The 23,506-nt window shown below is 35.4% G+C and overlaps 1 protein-coding gene across 6 annotated transcripts in view; it reads right to left on the bottom strand.

Moving 5' to 3' along the window:
• Positions 1–23,506, bottom strand: part of adcy6b (adenylate cyclase 6b) — a 52,092-nt gene that overhangs the window by 2,268 nt on the left and 26,318 nt on the right. For 5 of the 6 annotated variants that reach the window (XR_010892829.1, XM_067370724.1, XM_067370722.1 and 2 more), the window contains 19 exons: positions 17,418–17,567; positions 16,305–16,426; positions 15,344–15,455; positions 14,251–14,378; positions 14,014–14,172; positions 13,738–13,879; positions 11,014–11,142; positions 8,783–8,811; positions 8,300–8,447; positions 8,108–8,205; positions 7,920–8,007; positions 7,644–7,760; positions 5,514–5,669; positions 5,114–5,289; positions 2,725–2,751; positions 1,825–1,957; positions 1,466–1,729; positions 954–1,158; positions 691–815 (listed from right to left, as the gene is read on the bottom strand). Coding sequence is in view for 5 of the 6 variants with exons in the window: in XM_067370724.1 (XP_067226825.1) it covers positions 691–815; positions 954–1,158; positions 1,466–1,729; positions 1,825–1,957; positions 2,725–2,751; positions 5,114–5,289; positions 5,514–5,669; positions 7,644–7,760; positions 7,920–8,007; positions 8,108–8,205; positions 8,300–8,447; positions 8,783–8,811; positions 11,014–11,142; positions 13,738–13,879; positions 14,014–14,172; positions 14,251–14,378; positions 15,344–15,455; positions 16,305–16,426; positions 17,418–17,567 (2,508 nt within the window). In the remaining variant the exon portion in view is untranslated. Of the gene's footprint in view, positions 1–114; positions 342–690; positions 816–953; positions 1,159–1,465; positions 1,730–1,824; positions 1,958–2,724; positions 2,752–5,113; positions 5,290–5,513; positions 5,670–7,643; positions 7,761–7,919; positions 8,008–8,107; positions 8,206–8,299; positions 8,448–8,782; positions 8,812–11,013; positions 11,143–13,737; positions 13,880–14,013; positions 14,173–14,250; positions 14,379–15,343; positions 15,456–16,304; positions 16,427–17,417; positions 17,568–23,506 lie in introns of those variants that run through there. The other variant, XM_067370725.1, reaches the window with a different exon arrangement.

The raw sequence follows: 23,506 nt of genomic DNA, 5'->3' as shown, positions 1-23,506 counted from the left end.
CTATTATTTGACTGACAGACGGCAGCGGTTGCAGTTAAAAATCATAATTTGAGTTCGACTGAAGAAAAAAAGTCCTCTACATCTTGGATGCACTGGGGGTAAGCAGATAAACATCAAATTTTCATTTTTGGGTGAACTATCCCTTTAATGCAATTCTAATTAGCAAAAAATGAAAGGTGAAGTACGTAATTTATGCAGCACCAAAGAGAACTGCAAAAATTACACTAGTTTTTAAACAACCAATCCAACTGTCATCAGTTTGTCAGACAAATGGCAATCCCTGCCCCCCAAACTCAGGCCATTGTTTGAACCAATGTTGCAATGCCAAGTTGGTTGGGATGCTAAAACAAACAGAGCAATGTTTTGAAACCACCACAGAGCCACATCCATTGGAAATCAACCAACAAAGCCTTGCTTACATACAGTTAACTCTATGCATTTAACTGGGATAGAAAGTATTTAGAATTTTAAATTGCTTTTAAGCAACTAAGTAGCTAAAAACTACAAATTCACACAAAACTCCTGCAATGCTGAACTGCAACTGCAGTAACATGAAGATAGAGGGCAGCACCTTCTTTGTAAATGCAATATTGAACAGTCATGACCATAGGGAAATGAATGGGGGATTCTAGGTTGTGTTTTGCTAAAAATAGTCTTGTATAAGCAATGAGTTTATTATGATGTCGTTACCTGGATACGATCAGGAACACCTGTGCTGTCCATGCGACTGGCCACATTCACGGTGTTGCCCCATATGTCATATTGAGGCTTTCTGGCTCCAATCACACCAGCAACCACTGGCCCAATGTTCAAACCTGTGGCAAAAATACATTAGTCATTGTCTGCTCTTACATAGTAGCTCTGAGAGCCTGCAAGACAATTTCTAAACATTGTATGTATGGCGTCTTCAGAACATGAATATTTTCAGGTGTCCACGGTAAATAATTACTTGCCTATCTTCATCTGAAAGTTGTTGAATGAGTGTTCGTTGATGTACTTCATCTGTTCTCGTAGCCTCATGGCATAGTCAGCCAGAGCTAGAATGTGTGTGCGGCCCTCTTTGTCATACGTAGTGTCGTTCAATCCAGATGCTGTCATGTAAGTACTACCGATAGTTTTGATCTTCTCCAATTGCTTATATTTCTCTTCAGAAATGATCTATTAACAGTAAAGAACATACAGAATAAGCTGTTTTTTTTTTTACAAAAATGTAGCAACACAGAAACACGGTGGCAGCCATGTTGAGATCACATGGCCAGTTGAATTTTATTCAGTTTGTCTTGATAATCTCCTAATAATAATTCTATTTGGTCAAAGAATAAATTAATCATGCATGGCAAACTGAAAACATTAGCTTTTGTGTGGCACTTTTGCCTCCACACCAGTAGATGTCATGTTTTAGTCACTCTAAAATCAAACAATTTTCTCTCTTCTGTTTCAGATGCAAGTGACACAACCTTTTTACCTCATCAAAGTCAGCGATGATCTCATTGAGCAGTCTTAGGCATTCCACACCCTCATTGTTGGCCTCCAGTTCAGTGTAGAACTCTGAGAAGTTGCTTATAGAGGCAAACATAACAGCCACACATTCACATGACTGGTAGTAAAGCTCATCGTTTCGACGTTCTCGCGCGAGGAAGTGGGCAGCCACATCTTTGGGCAGGATGTTGTGAAGGAGACGGCGGTTGTAGGCCTGCAGCTCCTCCATCTCCTCTTTCTCTTCGGTGGCCTGGAGAAGAATGACAGCAAATAAGCTGGGATCCAACTACTGGAAATGTATTTTCGCTAAGTGATCAATTCAGAAACACACTACAAGGGACACACCTGTAGCTTCCACAGGAAATCAAGGCGTGCGGTGGATTCGACCTGCTGTGCGTGTAGATAGAGAGCCAGCACAAACACAGTGAGGATGACTGGAATCGACACCCTCAGAGACACTTTAGTCACCGTTTCCGGGCTATGTGGGAAAAGAACAACACAAATAGATTGGAGTTTGCCAGAGACTGAGCAAAGAACATGACAAGAATATTAAGTCATATTTATCTAATTATATATTACTGTGTTGTAGATTATACTAGAGTAATCTATACTGTACAGCTCATAACTGTCATATATTTCAAGTCTTTCCAATTATGGCTTTGGCAGATGCTTTAATGCAACTTAAGGCCCGTTCACACCAAGGACGATAACTATAATGATAATAACCATAAAGATACAGTTATAAAAATTGTTCTAAATATAAAAGGATAGCAGAATTCGCTATAACGGCACAGAGGAACAATATCGTTGGAATCACTTTCAGAATGAGTTTTTTTCCAGCTGATGGATGATAAAAACATTGACAGCCAATCAGAATCTATTCTGCTTTAAAGAGCTTGAGCATTTAAATTGACAGGCGACATAACTGCAGCACAGACTTACAATAAACAACGTTATCATCTGCTGGTGTGGACACAATATAGTTATTGTTATCAGTATGAATGGACCTTTACACTACATTCAAGCTACACATTTACATTTTAGCAGTTCTTGGGAATCAAACCCATGATGTTGGCATTGCTAGAGCCATGCTCTACTGTTTGAGCTACAGGAAAGCTATAAATATAAAATATAAATAGCTTTTTAAAACAAACAAAGAATTGAGACAAATACACACTACATGCAAACATTGTAATCTCATATTCTAAAGTTCCTATGGAAAAATAAAGCATGACATTAACTCACCAATAATTTGTTTCATTGAAAGAATACCTGTGTAAAACAGACATATTTCCATTAGTGACCAACATGACCTACTGAACATATACCTACTAATGATAAATAAGCACAAACACCCAGAAAAATAATGTTACTATATGGGTCATTTGCATTAAATGGTACGGTTTGTCCCCATATAGAATTAAAGGGATAGTTCACCTAAAAATGAAATTTCTGTCATTAATTACTCACCCTCATGTTGTTCCAAACCCGTAAGACATTCCTTCATCTTTGGAACACAAATGAAGATCTTTTTAATGAAATCTGAGAGCTTTCTGTCCATTGACAGCATATGCAACTACCACTTTCCAGCCCAAGAAAGCTAGTAAAGACATCATTAAAGTAATCCATGTGACTCCAGTGGTTGAACCTCAATTTTATGAAATTACATGAGTGCTTTGTTTGCACACACCACACAAAAAAAAAACTATTTACTGCTTTTTTTTTTTTTTTTTTTAAATGCGTCTTAGGGGTTTGGTAGTAATTAATGACAGATTTTTTTTTTTTTTTTTGTGAACTAACCCTTTAACAGGATACATTAATTACTTTATACCAAAGACTATAGAATAACACAAGACGTGTCACTCGTATTGTTTTGAATGGGAGAAAGTGTAACGCGCAATATGGCGGAATAAGTCCCGCCTTCTAAATAACAGCCAATCGCCAATTGGTAAAGTCATTGCATCACTGCAGCGGCCAAGAAGCTCCGGTTCCTATAGAAACAGTCAGGTGCTCGCCTATAAAATGAGGCACAAGAGACGCGCATTTAGGACTGCGCATGCGCATTAGCTTGATCCAACTTTTTGTCATGATTCGAGTGTTTAGAAACAAAATTTATTGTTGTCGTCAGATTTCATTGATTTCAAATATGAAATTTAATCGAAAGCTTGGCAAACAGCTATGGAGAATTTGATGTTTCCCCATTCAAAGAGATAGGAGCTGCACGTGAATGCCCGATTCAAAGATGGCCGCCAAGTGAATTGACTTGCCTTAAAGGGACTTTGTTTATACTACGTGGCTGTTGAATGCTCGAATCTGAATGGTTGACCAACGATCTAAGGTGTATTCAACAATTATTTTTTTAGGGAAACGCACAGCTAAAGTAGTTCTAGCAGGTCTTGACCGCATTGCAGTTCCATATCACTTCGCCAAATGTTTTCAGGCGTTTCAATAGGTCCTTACAGCCTACAACCGCAAAAGAAACAAAACCCGCACCGACCAAACAAATAAATATAGTAAACAATAGGATGAAAACGACAAATTATTGTCATGGTTTTTGCCACAAAATACGTTATATTGTGTCCTGAAAGCGCATACTTTCTCGCGCACTCTCTCTCTCTCTCTCTCTTTCTAACCTACACACCTACAGTACAGTACGGACACACACTCGCACAGAAATGTTTGATCAGCGCTGCTCTGACGAATTAATCAGTAAAATAGTTTAGCAACTTAAGATACATGACTCACCAGCAAGGTAACAACTGCAGTTTCTTGAGATAAACTTATAGTTTCGCTATTAGTAGAGATGCACAGATCAGGTAGGCTAATTCAAATATGCTGCTTCTCTCTCTCTCAACTGCGTTAATAACTGCATCAACGGTATTATTCTGCTATCAAGGCTCGAGCCTTCGTTACTAGTTCTGAAATTACGCTTTGGAATTAGCAACGGAGGATTGGGATGAGATGCGTAAGAAATTAGTCCAACACACAAGGGTATTTTAAGGACAAAAACCTGACAAATGTGTTGAAATACAACATCAGAACAGTGTCTTGAGGTGTGGTAACCATAATATAAGCGGAATAATTGACTCCGGGCCGTTGAATTCTTAGAAAATAATGCACACCCGAGGTGTAATTATTCCTTAATAGATTTAACTGTTTAATGTGTAATTTAAAAAAATTTATAATAAATGTTTACATTTTTTCAATAAAGGATTTCAGTCAGTTTGCATGTTCCTATTCATCACTATTACATTTTAATTGAGAGAAAAATCTACCTAAAAAACGTTTTAAAATTTTAACGAAATTAAAATATGCTTTAATAATGGCATGTAGCCTGTAGCAAGTAATTTGTCAAATAAATAAACATAGCTTCATGTTTTTTCCAAGTAAATGGTTAAAATGAAATAAACTAAAAGCACAAAGTAGTTCTATTGTTCCTGTCAATACTGTTTAATTTCACAGATTTTATTGATATGTAGATACACAACTGAGTCTGTACTTTGTACTGATGATACTGTAGAAAGACCGTTTTTTTTTTTTTTTAGCATCAACTTAATGCTACTGACTTGCATGCCAACTTTTTACACATCTACTCTATATGTTTGCAGAGAACATCAGTGGTGGGAACACTCACATTGCATTGGCGGTGACCATTAGGTCGGCGTTGTCTAGCAGAGTGACAAGGGGCCACTCAACTAGCAGCAGAAAGCAGGCCTGGATGAAGAGCATGAGGACCAGCTTGCCTATACTGCTGATGTGCAGGTACACTGAGCAGCACAGCAGAGTCAGCAGCACACTGTATGTGAAATACTAGGAGCACAGGAACACAACCAGTCAAGACCATCTCACAACATGCCATGATACTGTAATCATGACAACAAGGTCAAATTCATAAATGTTTCAAAATAAATCCAAAAGTTGTAGAAATTCTACAAACACAATTTTTCACTTTTCACATTGTATTATTTTTCACAAAACGTTGAGTAGAGTTTATCTGAACACAGTAGGGAGACATCATATATGTATAGACTGACCTCGGGTAAAGGACATGCTGAAGGCTGCTCGGGACACAGGAAGAAAGGGTCCCCTGCTGCTCCAGTCAGATTATACAGCACACACAGCGTGACTGAATCAGAAATATTCAGCTGTGCAGCCACACATTCTAGCAGATCCTTCCGGTCACAGGTAAACTGAAAAGATAGAGAAATTAAAAAATTAGAAGTACAAAACTTAACTGAAATATTTTTTTTAATTAAGCATGTTAAGTGTTTCCAGTCAGGAATCAGGCAAAAAACATTGCAAACAATTTGTTCACTTTTTTCCTTAATGGAAAATTTAATTTTTCTCCAATATTTTTTAATTGACCATTTACGTGTTTTTAATAATATGTGACCTGATCAAGCAAAATGAGTCACAGTGACCCAAATTTCAAAATTGAGATTTTGGCATCAATGGAAAGATGCTTTAAAATGATATCCTAGTCAAAGTCATACCTTAAATCATTTTAAAGATATACCCATTTGAATTATGGTCGTTTGCCCTCTTTTTCCAATTGAAAACCTTAGAAAATCGCTTTTAAAGTTTTTTGCCCGTTTTTTTGTTGATATCTTTCAAAATCCATTGCATTTAAAGGGATAAGCTATTTATTTTACAGCTTAATTTGACCAAAGACATTTTATATATATAAATGCTATTAAACCAGGCTGAAGCTCAAATTATTTTAAAGTATTTATTTGAATTAATATTTTATAAGGCACTTTTACAAAGATTTACTAAAATCAGAAAGATTGAACAGAGGTGCTACATTTTTGCTTGAGAGAGAGGGTGTGTGTGTGTGTGCGCGCGTGTGTGTGTGTGTGTGTGTGTGTGTGTGTGTGTGTGTGTGTGTGTGTGTGTGTGTGTGTGTGTGTGAGTGTGAGAGAGAGAGAGAGAGAGAGAGAGAGAGAGAGAGAGAGAGAGAGAGAGAGAGAGAGAGAGAGAGAGAGAAAGTGAGAGCAGCAGAGCTTAGGTTAGCAGCCTCCAGTGAGTTTAAAGCTTTGGCCACTTTTTTCTCTTTTGACAGCGACATTTCTCAAATATTATTAATAAACAGAACTAACTTACACACAGCATACCACACTACACTATACCATACTGAACTTAAATTTTTCTGAGGAGATCTACTAGCTTGTTTACACAGAGCGCGCGCTAGTCTGACAGGAGCATGGCTGGACCGACCGCGTGCCTGTCAGTCGAAACGGGGCTTCCCATTGATAAAAATCAGTGCTTATGTCTGTGTGTTTACATTTCTAAACTTTTTGATTGGTTCTATACAACTTGTAACACCATATTTGGAGAGCAGAGATAGTGACATTTCAGGGGATACCGGGAAATGCTCATAAGTGACGAGAGGAGTTGAGAAGTTAATTTCCAGCTAATTTAAATTTAAATACCTTTACTCAATTTCTGGACTACGAAACTTTGGGGGATTATTTTTGAAAGTCTGTTCTTTGAAATTAGCTTAAAAAATTCTCATAGTTTTTCCACATTATTGGCCCATATCTTAAAATAGAATGTTGTGACTTCCGACTCATTTTGCCAGAGCGGGTCACATATGTAATAATCCTAAAAATTAAACATATAGTTAATAAATAATTCTAAATATTTATCCATTATATGAATGAAAAAAGCTGTCATCTCCTCCTATTGAGATTGTGACTGAAGTAACTACCACTTCTCTTACTATTACTACTACCTCTTCCTACTATTACTACTACTACTACTACTACTACTACCACCATCTCTACTACCTCTACTACTACTACTACTACCTCTCCTACTATTATTACTATTACTACTACTACTACTACTACTACTACTACTACTACTACTACAACAACAACCTCTACTACTACTACTATTACTAATAATAATAATAATAATAATAATAATAATAATAATAATAATAATAATAATTTGCATACATAAATATTCCAAAATGAAGTTAAATTAAATTGAGTATATTAAATCCAGAGTTTAAAAATTTTTATTGAATGAGTGCTGGTGAGGAAAGGAGATATTACTGATATTAGTGTTGAATTACAGTATACTGACAAACAGAAGAAACAAACAAAGCTACTTAAACTTTTTTTTTAAGTAGCAACAAACTTTGATCAGAATCCTACCATATTAACAAAGGCAGAAATGAAGAGAAGCAGAATCGTAAAGACTCCAACGAGTGTGCTGTTGAGGCGGGACTGAACGATCCTCTTTGACACTGTCTGCAAGGTAACTGGAAAAATCTAGTTAAAAGTGAGACAAAGAGGGAAAAAGCTGTGAATAAATCAGAAGCTTTCAATTTCAAAAGCCTCATTGATTGCATATTCATTTGAACTGAAATTGTAGTCTAGATTTCACATGTACTGTGCAAATGTGAAGGATCAAGTGAGGTAGTGACTGACCTTAGCGCAGGAGTAAATGGCACATATAAAGAGGACATGGGCGAGAATAATAAAGATGCTGATGAACATGCCCAGCATTAAAGGTGTACTGCAAGACAAAATACACAACATCATTCAGACATACTGCAAATATAGATCTCAACATTAATTCAATTTCTTTTTATTATTAATATTTCAACATCACTCACTGTGGAAATATGATGATTTGTATAAAAACAATGAAGCAGAAGACAAGGAGAGTACAGGCCACATAACCACCAAAACGATCATCCACCTTTTTTGAATACTAAAAGCACAAAAAAGCTGTTACTGTTAGATGTTCAGACATTTTTTCAGTACTGGACAGTGTTAAATACACATTTTACAGGCTGTCTACGGACCTTTTTCTCCAAAAAAGGTGTTTGGAATGTGAGCAAGAACTTCTTGACGTGGTCTTTCCGCAGCTGGTCGATGCTACGAGCATCAATGGCACGACCCAAAAACTCATCGACCTCATCCTCTGGATTTAGAGCCTCTTGGGTACAGCGGCTGGGAAATGAACATACAGATGACAGCAAAAAAAATTACATTAAATGTAAAACATTAAGGTACTATATAAAATCCATAAGGGGGTGGCATAAAATGTAGTTTTTAATTTTAAAGCTTTTAGTTCATCATCTTAACAAACTACTATTTTTGATCTATTATGTATTAGTGGTCGTAAAAATTGCTTTCCTACAGTGAAACCTAGTCTAGAATATTAATTTTATTTCCTCTATCCTAGAGCGACTCACAGATTGTGAAAACAGCCTGTGAAATCTAACCCATAAGCCCCTGCAGAGCCAGAGAGAATGGATTTGTGTCCTAATAAAACCAGAACTCACTTATCTTTGCTGGAGGCTTCATCTATGCCCTGAAAACAGACAGGTAGATTAGTTACAGTTGACAGTAAAAACACAGTGGAAGCAGAAAAACACATTGTGAGTTTCATCTCAGACAGCTCTGAAGCCAACCCCACAGAGCCACTGCCGCTTTAATTAACACTCAGGGACTTCGAATTACATTCAGAGACAGAGAGTGAGAGCTTGACAGAGACAAGGAATGGGACTTATGCTGCAAAATAATCAGGTTCTTGTTTTCCAGTAAAAATATACACTCAAATAAAAAAAATAAAAAATTAAATTACTTAAGGAAATCCAAGATAATACTGTATTTTTTTTTAGAATAATCTGAATATTATATATATATATATATAAAACTTTAAATATATTAAATATAAGCAAATATATGAAATGTTTAATTTACAGTATGTGTTGTATACATATTTTAAAGCTGCAGTCCATAACTTTTTTGGGTTAAAAATGATCCAAAATCAATTTTTGGGCAAGTACATAACCAGTGTTCAAAACTATCTTAGTTTCAGTGTTCAAAACTATTTTAGTCTATCTTACTATCTAAAAACTTAGCCCGATTCACAACGGTAAGCTTGTAATACGTTTTATAATTCAGGTGGTACTGGTAGGTGTCGTCTTTGCGTCATTACGTCATGTCTGTTTACATAAAGGAGTCCCAGCTGTATCGTATGTGAGGATGCTGCAGGTGGTGGATCATTTATAGCCTTTTCTCACAGCAGCTGGAATAATTTAAAAACATCATTTTGATGGTGGATTGTATGGTATGACAAATTGGACTGTACAGAAATTGTAATCTTAATGCAAATACACTAAATACACGTAGTCACACAATGCTAATGTTGTTAACATTAACAATTTGAATAATATGTATGTATAATATGTATAACAATATAACAATAATATGTATAACAATTATTATAATTTGCACGGTTTGATGTGATATGAGCTAAGCGATCGTTAGATTTAAATCACCATTGGCAGCACAATTTATTGTAATGCTTTTTTCTCTCAGTTGTTCAGAACAAAAGTGGCAGATTTGTTACTTATTTTTTCAGATGACATTTTCCAGTGAAAATTCTTATTATACAATCTGTGATTCTGAAGTACAGTATCCACCAGTGAGGTGACTGACAGCCACACATTCTCCTCAAAGCATTAGATTAATCCGTGCTGAGAAGCCGTGCCGATACACAATCCACGTAAAGATGATAATTCCGCAAATAACTGCAATTGCAGGTTTTGAACAGAGATGGCGACAAAGAGGCAAAATGTACAGAATGCAGCTTTAAAGAATGTAATTTGAAAATTTTAATTAGTTTTCTTACTCCATTTTTCCACATAAAACTTCAATTCAACATACAATTTTGTTTTAAGTAATTCTGTTTTAAGGATGTTGATATTTTTTACACAAAAAAATACCAATTTAAAAAAATTGACAAAACAAAACTAAGATAAGTTGTATTTTAGTTTATAGTATATTTTGTTACATGTTATTATTATAATATATAAACTGTGTTCCAAATTAATATGCAAGTGACGTATCAGTAGGATTTCCATACAATAAACATTCAGATTTTTGTTTTTCTAAGAAAGTGTTTGTTTGTTTATTTATCCATGTCTTTTTAGATAACTGATATCAATCTCAGACAAAAAAATTTTGCCAGGTCTACTTGGGTAAATGGAAACCCTACTTAGGGGTTGTTCCACAGAACAGCTCTCATGCACAGTTCTCTTACCCCAATAGCAAAATATTTTTTAACATAAATCTCACTATTTCAAGATAAAAATATTGCTACTAATGTAGATTACAACATTCTTTATATCTTATGAACAAACTGCATTTCTAACATATTAAACGATTGGAAAACCAATTCTTTACATGTAACCTCAACATTTTTATTAGAAAAAAATGATGTTGTCAATAATGTGCATGAGTTTTTTTCCCCTCACTATTAATACTGTCTGACAAAATATTTATTTGTCATGCTATTACTGTCCCTGCTTTTTCTTTGTGACACTGATGGAAATCAGAAAAGTCATCGCCTGGAAAGGGGAAAAAGCAATTCACACATAGGCAGTGCCAAGCTCCAGAGAAAATTGCTTCAATTATGACTTGTTGCTACACTCATAAAGAAGTGCAGGGGAGATCAGTCGGCGTGAGCCGTCAGAGGCGGAGTGAGAGTGGATGGAGCAGAGCTCACCATCTGTCTGAAAACTTTGGAATCTTTAGTCCTGGAGAAAGATCTGTCAGGAACCCAGCGCGGAATCAGACCCTCTGAAGAGTTGGCTCTAGCGCGCTGCATCTTAGCCATCATGGCTTTTTCCTCTTTCTGCAAGGGAAATTTGGCACAATAACAAAGGAAATTAAACCATACTCCAGCAAAAGATAAATAGAAACTTTATTGATCCCCAAAGGGAAATTCAGTCTTTTGTATCAGGGCATAACAAAACACAGCCCCCCCCCCCTACCAAATATGATGCAAGTGAGATTCCCTGTTCAAGAATTTGCTGGGACCAGGGGTTAGCATGACATTAGCAATGAGTTTGTGTGTAAATAGTAGGTCAACTTGACAAACGGCCCAAGTAAAAATGACGATTGTACGCCAAAACCCTTTTTATTTATTTTTTGGTATGTGAATGCTGTTTTATGTGAATATTATGACACGAGTGAAACACAAAGCTTTGTTTACAAAAGAAATAATAGGTTAGCAATTAAATGCTATATCATAACCATGGAAATGTGCTGAATGAGAGAGGAACATGAGCACATAAATTTAAACCATTGGTCAGCTTTGTATTGTGTGTTGCGATCCGGTCACTTGATTTTCCACGAATTAAACAATATTACATGAGTCATTCCACTGGACATGAATCTCATGTTTCTTTTTCCCAAATCTTCACTCACATCTCATCCATTTTCGCAGGGGATTGTAAACGTTTCTACCTTTCGTTGTATTTAACAGTTTGTGCTCGTTAGAATTTTAGAATAGACTTTAGTTTTGTTAATTTAGTTTTGCTTTCTCTGGCAGCGCAACATCAAATATATGTCTTAGACCTGCAGAACATAAAATTTGCTCTTCAGACCTATATATATATTATATATAGGGCTGTCAAAATAACGCGTTAATTCCGATGAATTAATCTGAGAAAAAAATAACGCGTAAAAAAAATAACGTGTAAAAAAAATAACGCAGATTAATCCATTCCGTATTGACCTTTGAACCTGGAGCCGTTCTAGCCACTATTTGACTGTAAAATGAAGGAGGGAGACGAGAACGCACTGGCGCTGCCTGGATCATTGACTGGAACATTTACAGGTACTTATAAAAAACAGCCTGATGGAAGTGTTGATAAAAATAAAGTCGTCTGCAGCAAGGAATTTACATATCACTGGAGTTCGTCCACTCTAAAGAAGACTACCACATCAATGCAAAGCATCCAGGAGTTAACGTTAATCCGGAGATACGACCTAGCACGTTGTTAAAGTAGATATTTCATGCTTTCTATAGAAATATTTCTCATGTCTCTGAGGCAAGCAGCCTATACACCGAGTTTCGGTTCATTCGTGTAAGACGCGTTCCAGTTCACGCGCCAGTGATCGCGCCCGCGCCTCCATGTCATGATTATATTTTCTGCTATATTTGCTGCTTCTTTATTACATCCAGGTAATTGGTTGATGAAACATTGATTAAAATTCAGATACAATTTTTTACAAAACGAAATTCACTTTAAAGAAAGGCTTTCTACCAACCAAAACTTCATGAAGTGGTCAAAATCATGTCTGACCCACTCCATGTCTCCCGATATATTCACTTTTAATAATCAAATAGATGAATTTAAAACATTTAAACATAAATATGAAACTGTTTTCTTTAATGGCCAACATGTAGCCTATAGTACAGTAAAGAGAAATATCACGTGTGAATTACCAATTCAAATGTGAACAAAAATAAAAGCAATTAATTGTGTTCGTTCTATTATAATTAAAAGATGAAAATTAAAATGACGGGTAATAATGGATTATGACGGATTTTTTATGAATCTGTCCGTCAAAATGATGAACAAAGTTAAAGTCTAACGCAACCTCTGGTGTTACGGCACACATCATCAAATCTTCTTCCTGAAGCACTTCTGAATTTATTTCCTTAGCATATTAGGTCATATTGTTGATTGTTATGGCCATTATTTGAACAGTGAAAATAATAATAAAAGAGTTTTTGGACTGTAATGTCACTAATGCTGATTATTCATTGATTCATTTGAATTGAAATATTTAATACTTTCACAGCAAAAATTATGTATGCGATTAATTAATCACAGAGTATGTAATTAATTAGATTAAATTTTTTAATCGATTGACAGCCCTAATATATATATATAATATAATATATATATTAAATATTATATATATATATATATATATATATATATATATATATATATATATATATATATATATTTTTTTTTTTATTAGGTAATATAAAATTTAAATTTTTTAATCGATTGACAGCCCTAATATTATATATATATATATATATAAAATTTAAATTTTTGTACATTAAATGAATAATCCCAGGATCTTGATCCGCAGACAGTGGTTTTCCTAAGAAGTCTGCAGATCAAGATCCTGGGATTATTCATTTAATGTACAAAAATTTAAATTTTATATAATATATATATATATATATATATTAGGGCTGTCAATCGATTAAAAAATTTAAATTTTATATATATATATATATATATATATATATATATATATATATATATATATATATATATATATATATATATATATATATATATATATATATATATATATATATAACCACATATAACAATTACCAAAAACACAAACAAACAAACAAACAAAAAAACAGTCACAGCCCTAAAAAATAATGTCCATATGCCTGTATGTGACTGACCCGTTTCTGACTGCAGCCCAACACAAAAAACGTCTCAATGTTGTTGTTATTCAAGTATGCGTTTCTCTCCCCTCCATGACCTGGTTCCACTTCATAGTCACCATTTAAATACTGCAGTGTGGCTTTAGTGATGTGGATCCGACTGTAAACATTCACAATGTAAGAATTTTAGTACAGTCACTGCTTAACACAAATCTCTACATCCTTTACAGCCAACGTTAAATATGAAACATCTTAATACTGATCACATTTTTGATAGGTGGTGTTCATTTTTACCCTGCTTGTCCTCCGGCCTCCATCTGGTTGGCCAGTGTGACATCGTTGGACCAGACATCAAACTGCCATTTGCGCAAACCGAGCACCCCACAGTGCACGCGGCCGCTATGTATGCCCACGCGCATGTTCACGTTCACTCCGGTGACTTCTCGCACCAATCTGCACATGTACATTAAATGAAAAATTCTTGATGAGGAAGAGAGATCGATATAGGAAATGATGTGTAGAGAAACTTACGATATGGCCTCAATCATGTCCACTCCCATCTCAACACAGCAGTGCGCATGATCTGCTCTCGGCTCCGGAAGTCCAGACACACAGTAATAACAATCCCCCAGGATCTTGATCCGCAGACAGTGGTTTTCCTAAGAATTCAGACATAACAGCACATTTATGCAATTATTATTGCAGAATTCCTCACTTATAGGATTCTATGATGTTTGGGGGCATTGTGGGTGGCTGCCAGAGCTGGATATAATGTTGTAAAATAGGTTTTTAGTAGCATATCGACTGTTTTTTTGAGATTTTTTTTGTTTAAATCTATTAGTATCAGTTGATATCACACATTTAATTGTGCACGTTCATTTCCTCTATTTTTACATTTTGATTACATTTGCTGTCATCAAACACTCATTTAAAGTTATTCTTTACAAACAGTAATAATTTAATAATGTTGAATTGAGCAAAATCTAAAAAAGAATATCCTTTTTTCATACTGTACATTACATGTTGCGATGTCTTAATTCACCACTAGCATTTAAAACAATTGATTTTAGCCTTAAGTGTTTTATTTTAAATTTTTTGAGACAAAATAAATAAATATTATACATTTTATTTAGACAAAATTGCACAAATAGTATAAATTTTAATATCGGCCATTTTATAAGCTATCAACGATACTAGCTTCTCAATTAGTTTTTATTTATTTTTTTTTACTTTTTTAACCAGTAAATATATATTTAAAAAAACACTTTAAAAAAAGAAACATTTATTTACTTGAATAGCAACACTGCATATGATCCTATGACTTATTTTAATATAATGTATCTTTAATACAAATATATTTTGTCTTAATACAGTGTCAAATTCTCTAACAGATTTTTAACTTGTTTATACTAAAAAAAATAAAAACAAATAAAAACTCTGCCAGAGCAGAAAAACAAAATAAACTCATATTAAAAGGTACATTCTCTGACAAGTATTATTATTTTATGGAGAGTTGCTTCAGGTAAATGTACCTTATTTCAAGTATTTTTAGTTTTTTCATTGGAAAATTAGACCAAAAATGTTCTAAAAAAAAAAATCTAATGAATTAATGTTGTCCACCTACCCAAGCTAATTTATCAAAGCGAGCAAAAAGCTCATTAAGGGTCATCACCAGCTCCTGGGCCGTGCACTGAGACGCCAAACTGGTGAAGCCCTCAATGTCCGCAAACAGGATACTGTTGAGACGACAGACAGAAGACAAAGACAGACAGAGAAATTGAGATCAATAATCACAGAGCACCTTGTCTGGGTCACTGAAGTTGATTTGATGGGCTAAACGAGAAAAAACATTGATTCAGTTCACTTTCTGAATGGAGGGTGGCCACTCTCAATACTTTAGTCTATCCTTCAATTAGAAAAGCAGGACTTGGCTGGTGTCCTTAAAGCCCTCATAGCCATGAGGAGGAGAGACAGTCATCAACTACAATTTAAAACATGACAGAATGGACACACTGTAAGGTCACATTATCGAGCAACAATAGATGGCACTGTTGCCTTCATAAATGGCTAATAAAATTCACAACATTTTGGAAACCAAGATTCCTACACGGTCCGTGAAATTTTGAATTTTCAAGTTTTCCAAGCACAGATGCTTCAGGCTGGCTAAGGTTATGTCGGACAGCATGTTCATAAGTGCTGAATTCCACACACTTCAAACATGTAACTGCATTACTAAAGTGGTTTGCTGTCATATCACGCAGCCTTCTGTTAAATGATTGTGTAACTTCTGCTATATCATAAGTTGCTGTATCCCAACTTGGGGGGAAGGGGGGGGTGAATGAAGGAAAGTCACGTCTCAAGGACTGTCAGTGCACTAATCTGCGTTTAAGCATTCAACATAGCTTCAGCCTTGGGAAAGATAACCTTAAGCGGTATCAGTGTCTAATGTGTCTGTGTTTTATCCAGACTTGTCGCCTGCTTTAATCACATGGGCGCTGAGTGTTATAACAGTGTCGGTTCTCATTTGGGAGGTGTGAGGACAACATTGACAAACATTACATATGCTGGTCTTGGCATTTGCGTACCTGACGTTGTCATGTTTCTGGATGTAGATCTTGTGGAACATCATATCCTCTTTCTTGGCGTTGATATCTGCCTTCATCTCCATGGCAACGTGCCTTGGCAACACAGAGAGCAGCAGGCGCTCCTGGATCAGGTTTGAGATGACACCAGTAAGCACAAAAAGTTTTTTTTTCAAACAACAGATTAATATTTCCAAACACGTGTGTGTATTTTTTCCCCTAAAATCCCTAATACATATGTATGTATCAAACTTGAAACAGAAGATGTTACCCTTTCCCCATTCCCTGCATTGTTGGGCATTTTTTCAGCATCCCAAGGTGAAAAACCTTCTGTGGACATGTATTGCACTCAATCTTAACACTCTAGAGCGCCTGTGGGGGATTCTGTAGAGACGAGTTGAGCAACATTCCCCATTAAAGATCAGGGCATTTAAGGAGCTCATCATCCAGGAGTTAAAACAGGACAGATGTGGCAATTAGTCATGAACTTGTACACTCCGTGCCAAGAAGGGTCAGAGCAGTATATTCAAAATTATGGAGGGCATACTAAGTACTATTCTATTCAATTCAATTCACATTTATTTGTATAGCGCTTTTCACGATACATATCGTTTTAAAGCAGCTTTACAGAGAATGCATGTCAACATTACAATTTAAAGAATGCAGTGAGTGCTAGAACACTACTAGAGTACTAGAAGTACTAGAAGTACTATTATACATTTGTTGAATTAAATCTAGGGTGTACTCACTTCTGCAATCCTTAATTTAAATAAAATTGGCTAATTTACTTATTTTATGGCTATTAATGACATACATTTCTCAGTTTTTATTATGTATATGTTTAATACATTTTAGTTTTGCCATCTTCCCATGAATTGTATTAGTGATCATAAAGAAAATACATCTTTTGTATTTGTTCAGAGGGGGTGTACTCATTTATGCTGTGCACTGTAGATAGATAGATAAATAGATAAATTTAAAGTCGGATCTTTTCTCACAAGGTTTAACTGTGCTAAGACCTAATGCACAGCATGCTATCAGCATGCTTCATGCACATTCATGAGGTAAACAAGTGTGGCCGGGTAGGTGTGTTTGTGTACTCAAATGCTTGCCAACCTGCTGCTGGTTCTCTCTCTGAAGGTGTATTCTGGCTTGGATGTATCCTCTGGTCTCCTTGAAGGCCTGTCTCTGAGACACCTCAGCTGGGTAGTGAGTGCAGATGCCAATGAGGTTGGTGCACAGGAAAATCACTGCATTGGCACATAACTGCAGAGAAAAAGAAAGACAAGAGTAATGAAATGGTGATTTTTGGACAAAGAGGAAAAGATTGATCCTCTTTGAGATTCAAAGCTCACCCCTTTCAACATGGGTCTCACTTCGTTTTAAAGGAGGACATTTACCATGCTGATTTTGATGTCACAAAAATGGTAACAACTTAGCTCAATTAATATTAAAGGATTAGTCCACTTTTAAATAAACTTTTCTCAATAATTTATTCACCCCCATGTCATCCAAGATGTTCATGTCTTTCTTTCTTCAGTCGAAATTAAATTAAAGTTTTTGATGAAAACATTCCAGGATTATTCTCCATATAGTGGACTTCAATGGGCACCAAACAGTTGAAGGTCAAAATTAGTTTCACTGCAGTTTCAAATTGTTCAACACAATCCCAGATGAGAAATAATGGTCTTATCTAGAGAAACCATCGCTCATTTTCTGAAAAAAAAATTAAAAGTATATAAGTTTTAACCTTAAATGCTCATCTTGAACTAGCTCTCTTCTTCTCCTCCATTTGAATTCCAGCAGTGTAGACACTGCTAAGCGTATTACTGCCCTCCACAGGCCAAAATTTGAACTAATTGTTATATACTATTGAACTAGCATATTGCATATAAATATTAGTTCAAACTTTGGCCTGTGGAGGGCAGTAATACACTTAGCAGTGTCTAGACTGCTGGAATTCATAAAGAGAAGAAAAGGAGAGCTAGTTCAAGATGAGCATTTCTGGTTAAAACTCAGATAATTTTCTATTTTTTTTTTTTCAGAAAATGAGCGATGGTTTTGTCTAGATAAAACACTTATTTCTCATCTGGGATCGTGTTGAACATTTTGAAGCTGCAGTGAAACTAATTCTGACCTTCAACTGTTTGGTGCCCATTGAAGTCTACTATAAGGAGAATAATCCTGGAATGTTTTTTATCAAAAACTTTAATTTCTTTTCGACTGAAGAAAGACATGGACATCTTGGATGACATGGGGGTGAGTAAATTATCAAGAAAAGTTTATTTAAAAGTAGACTAATCCTTTAATCTGGTCACTCACCTATTAGACAGCTTACAGCTTCGTTAAAACAAAACTGCACCTTCATGACGATAACCATCAGTACACCCACACTGTTCACTGTATGATTTATTGATTTCATAAACTAAGACAGACAGACAGATAGATAGATAATATATATGTCTGCACATCTGATTGGGAAAAACAAAAACCTGAGCATACAAACTCATTCAGCCAATAGTGATTATGAATATTTTCCAGTCTAGAAGGAAAACCAAGAAGGATTGATGTCTTTCTAATTCAACCATGTCTGGCTACATATCATGATCATTTTTTGCCTTATTGAATGGCAAAACGGTGACTCGTGTCATGTACTGTCCTAAAATGTTCTTACTCATTTTTCTATCCATCCCACCTTTGAAACACATGACCTTTGAGGATCTAGCTACCATTTCCTATGATCATTATAACATTAGTAATGAACACAGAACAGATACCAGACACAATGTATCGGCAATGAGGTCCAGAAAGCTGGGGTAGAGTATCTCTGACTGTCTTACTGTACTACATCAATCATACTGAATACACAAAATCTCAAGAAAGAAAGAGTCTATATCAAAAAGACATATTGAGGGAATAAAGTTGCTTTCCAATGCTGAAAATAAATGCTTGGAAGTCAGTATCTCTGAGGATGTGATTAAAAGTGAATACTGGAGGGGAAAAAAAAAAAATTTGTCCAGAAATAAAAGTCAAAACATTTCATTCCTTGTCCTTCAACTTCAATCAGTTCACAGTGTGTTCAAGGAAAAAATGAAATATTAATTATTTTGATCCAATCACAGGCTTTACTGAAGCTGCTTTTTGTTTTTAATTATTATTCTGCATTTCAGTGTCATTAGCAGTTCATTATATATATATATAAGCAATTTAAGCAAACAAAAACACAACGCAGTTACAGAGCACAAAGAAATGCAATCATAATGTCCAAGAACAGCTGAAGACCAATTAAATGTAATATTGGAAGGAGTTAGGCCTACTTTCTGCAGTAATATGAAAAGCATCCAGCAATCAGCTTTGTGTTTCAGGTCTTTTATCTCTATATCAGTAAAAGTATCTGGGGTTTAGATGGTATGCGGCCAAACCTGTGTGTTTAAGGGAACTTAAGATGGTTTGCGGTCTTACAGCACATGGTTATAATCGACAACATTTTAATCAGTTAATCTCAGAAAAACATATCCAGGTCACATGCAACCACAAATCAAAAACTATATTTTGGATTTAAAAGCCTATTTTAAGACCTTTAAGATTAAGTACATTTCTTCCCCAAATTCCAAGTACTGTAATGCATCAATTTTACTTTTAAGTTGTTTTTTTAAAGCACAGTTTCCATTTTTTTAATTATTTCTATTAACTCAAAGGTTATTCTCATTAGATTTTTATAAGTGTAAAAAATTATGGGGAGATGTTTAATTGTCTTAAAAAATACTCCACATATATGTAAACATCTCATCTCATTCTCTCTCATTAACCACTTCAGTCCTGTTCGACTCTTGGTAATTCTATGATTTCATTAGCGAGAGACTGTCTATGAATTTTCTTGACAATGTTTTTTTTTCTGGGGTAGGTTGCCAGGTCTTTCCCTAACCCTCTCCATTACATGGGTTGGGACTCACACACACACACACACACACACACACGCATTCACACCTACAGACAATTTAGCGTCTCCAATTCATCTATACTGCATGTTTTGGATTGTGGGGGAAACTGGAACACCCGGAGGAAACCCATGCAGACACAGGGAGAACATGCAAACTCTGCACAAAAATTACTCCATGCTCAGCTGGGACTTGAACCGGTTTGTGAGGCAACAGTGCTACCCGCTGAGTCACTGCGCCTCCCTCATATACATCCAGAAAATCATTTCAGCTGTAAAGTTTCTGAAATCATACAGTTGAATTCATTTTCTAGGCCCATTAGACCCTTCTTGAGCTAGACCCATTACTTCTGAATATGTGAAAACTGTCTCCATGTAGACAGTGCTCCACAGATAGTTAAACTATGTTCTGTCTCTTCCTAGTCTCCTTGCATGGATATGTTATCGGGTTTACATGGTCATAACATGAGTTGAAATATTGATTATGACCGTGAACACACAAGGTCAAAAAGTGATTATCACGCATACAGTTCTACCATCGACAACCCATGCAAACGCATCTAGTGAATTTTCCATCAGCCAGAAACAGTTTGCCTGAGAGAATTTGTTAAGGCCAATTTCTCTGCAACAAGCATTTTCTACTTTGCCAAAGAGAAACTGTCTTTATTTATCCACTTGACAAGAAATGGCACAGCAGAGCTTCAGAATAATAGCTTCACTCCCTCTTTCAAGTGTCCCTAGAGTGAATGAACAAACATCTTCAGATTTTAGAGTTCAGGAAGAAAAGCCAGACCCATCAGGAATCCATATGCGCAGATGACGTTATTGGTTTGCGTAATTTTAGCAATAAGGTGGGTTGTGTGGTCCATCTGCACAAGTTTTCCAAAACTAAAAAAGGCAGTTCTATTCAAAGGACTCTAACTAACGCCAACGGTCCAAGCCACCGAGCTGATTAGACATGGAAAATGTGAGGATATGGCCGCAGACACAACAGATTGGTAATTATTTAACTGTGGCCAGAAAAAGAATGCAACAAGATGTGCAGAAAGTAATCAACTAGGCGAGTAATCATTCTCCAACTAATTGACTCGCAAAATACTATTTGAGATAACTCGAGTAATACACTAATGGCAAAAACTGATTCATCTTTGTGCTTTTGCTTGCCACTGAATCTCTTACCTAAATTGCGCCGTTATAACTGAATACAATGGGGTGGTGCTGTGGATATGTGATGTCATGTGTACTTTAAGCTTCCAAGTTTAGCAATATTTTGATTCAAATGTGATTCTTGTTAGAGTCATATATCCCATGTGATGATTATCCACTTATGTGTTGGAAAAAAATGTGAAATGCTACAAGAAACTTGGGCAAACAGATATCAATGTGCAGGCAGACTGCATTTTCTCCATAGCAGGGCTTTTTGTTAACAGGTCAAGAGGTCACCATTTCATTTTCTGGAAACGAACATGTGAAATTATAAAAATCAGATGGTCTTTATATAGACATAGATTGTATGTGCGGATTACTCTAATGGTGGGAGTTTAATTTTCTAATGGGATTCTGTGTCTCTCAGTGAGTAATTATTATTAAATCTTGTTTGTTTTTTTAATTAAATGCATATTGTTCATTAATTTAAAAGAAAAAGATTTAAAAAAAGACTGAAATTACTTTGAAAATGTTGTCAGTGATATAGCATTTGCAAATAAACACAATATAGCGTACAAAAGTTTGAGGTAGGTATGAATTTTGAATGTTTTTGAAAGAAGTCTCATACTCAAGGCTTCATTTATTTGATAAAAATACAGTCAAAAAAAGCAATTTATTCCTTTTTCCAGTATTTTCAGCATCATTACTCCAGTCTTCAGTGTCACATGATCCTTCAGAAATCATTCTAATATGCCGATTTGCTGCTGAAGAAACATTTCTTATTATCAACGTTGAAAACAGTTTGTGGAAAATGTGATACATTTTTTCAGAATTCTTTGATTAATAGAAATTTCAAAAGATTAGCATTAGAAATAGAAATCTTGTAACATTATAAATGTCTTTACTGTCACTTATGACCAATTTAAAATCATTCTTGCTAAATAAAAGTATTGATTTCTTAAAAAAAAAAAAAAAAAAAAAAAAAAAGACCCCAAACTTTTGAATGGTAGTATACGTATCATACTCATATTTTAAGTAATTTTAAAGGTGCCGTAGAATGAAAAATTGAATTTACCTTGGCATAGTTAAATAGCAAGAGTTCAGTACATGGAAATGACATGCAGTGAGTCTCAAACTCCATTGTTTCCTCCTTCTTATATGAATCTCATTTGTTTAAAAGACCTCCGAAGAACAGGCGAATCTCAACATAACACCGACTGTTACGTAACAGTGGGGATCATTAATATGTATGACTCCAATATTTGCATATGCCAGCCCATGTTCAAGGCATTAAACAAGGGCAGGACATCTGGATGTGCACAGCTGAATCATCAGACTAGGTAAGCAAGCAAGGACAATAGTGAAAAATGGCAGATGGAGCAATAAAAACTGACATGATCCATGATATCATGATATTTTTAGTGATATTTGTAAATTGTCTTTCTAAATGTTTCGTTAGCATGTTGCTGTTAAATATGGTTAAATCAAATGTAAACATCCAAATAAATGCTATACTTACGCAATTAGACATGTTGCATGACGAACACTTTGTTAAGATCCATTTTGAGGGTTATATTAGCTGTGTGAACTTTGTTTATGCTGTTTAAGGCAGTCGCAAGCTCGGGGGCAGGGAGCACGAGAATTTAAAGGGGCCGCAACCCTGAATCAGAGCATATTTAATTATGCCCCAAAATAGGCAGTTAAAAAAATGAATAAAAAAAAAATCTATGGGGTATTTTGAGCTGAAACTTCAGACACATTCAGGGGACACCTTAGACTTATATTACATCTTTTGAAAATGCGTTCTATGGCACCTTTAAGTAGTTATTTAATCAGTTACTTGTTTCTGATGAGTTAAAGTTCTCTACTAAAAAATTAGAAAAGGCCAATCCATAAAATGTGCCAGTTTACCATAAATGTCATGGTTGCATTCGATCAGAAGCACTATCAAAAATGTTTTTGTACTGATACATGACAACAAGCCCACCTGCTTCATTCCTGTGATCTCCAAAATACAGCAGCTCCCCTCAGTTCATCTGTATTATTTCATCTGTATCACACTGACTTAGAGAAGATCATATCAGTGAAATTTAAAAAAGCGGCTGACATTTGAGCTGACAGA

Source organism: Chanodichthys erythropterus, chromosome 20, assembly GCF_024489055.1.
Source record: "Chanodichthys erythropterus isolate Z2021 chromosome 20, ASM2448905v1, whole genome shotgun sequence".
In the NCBI taxonomy this organism is placed as follows: domain Eukaryota; kingdom Metazoa; phylum Chordata; class Actinopteri; order Cypriniformes; family Xenocyprididae; genus Chanodichthys; species Chanodichthys erythropterus.
This window is presented reverse-complemented; position numbering and strand designations above follow the sequence as displayed.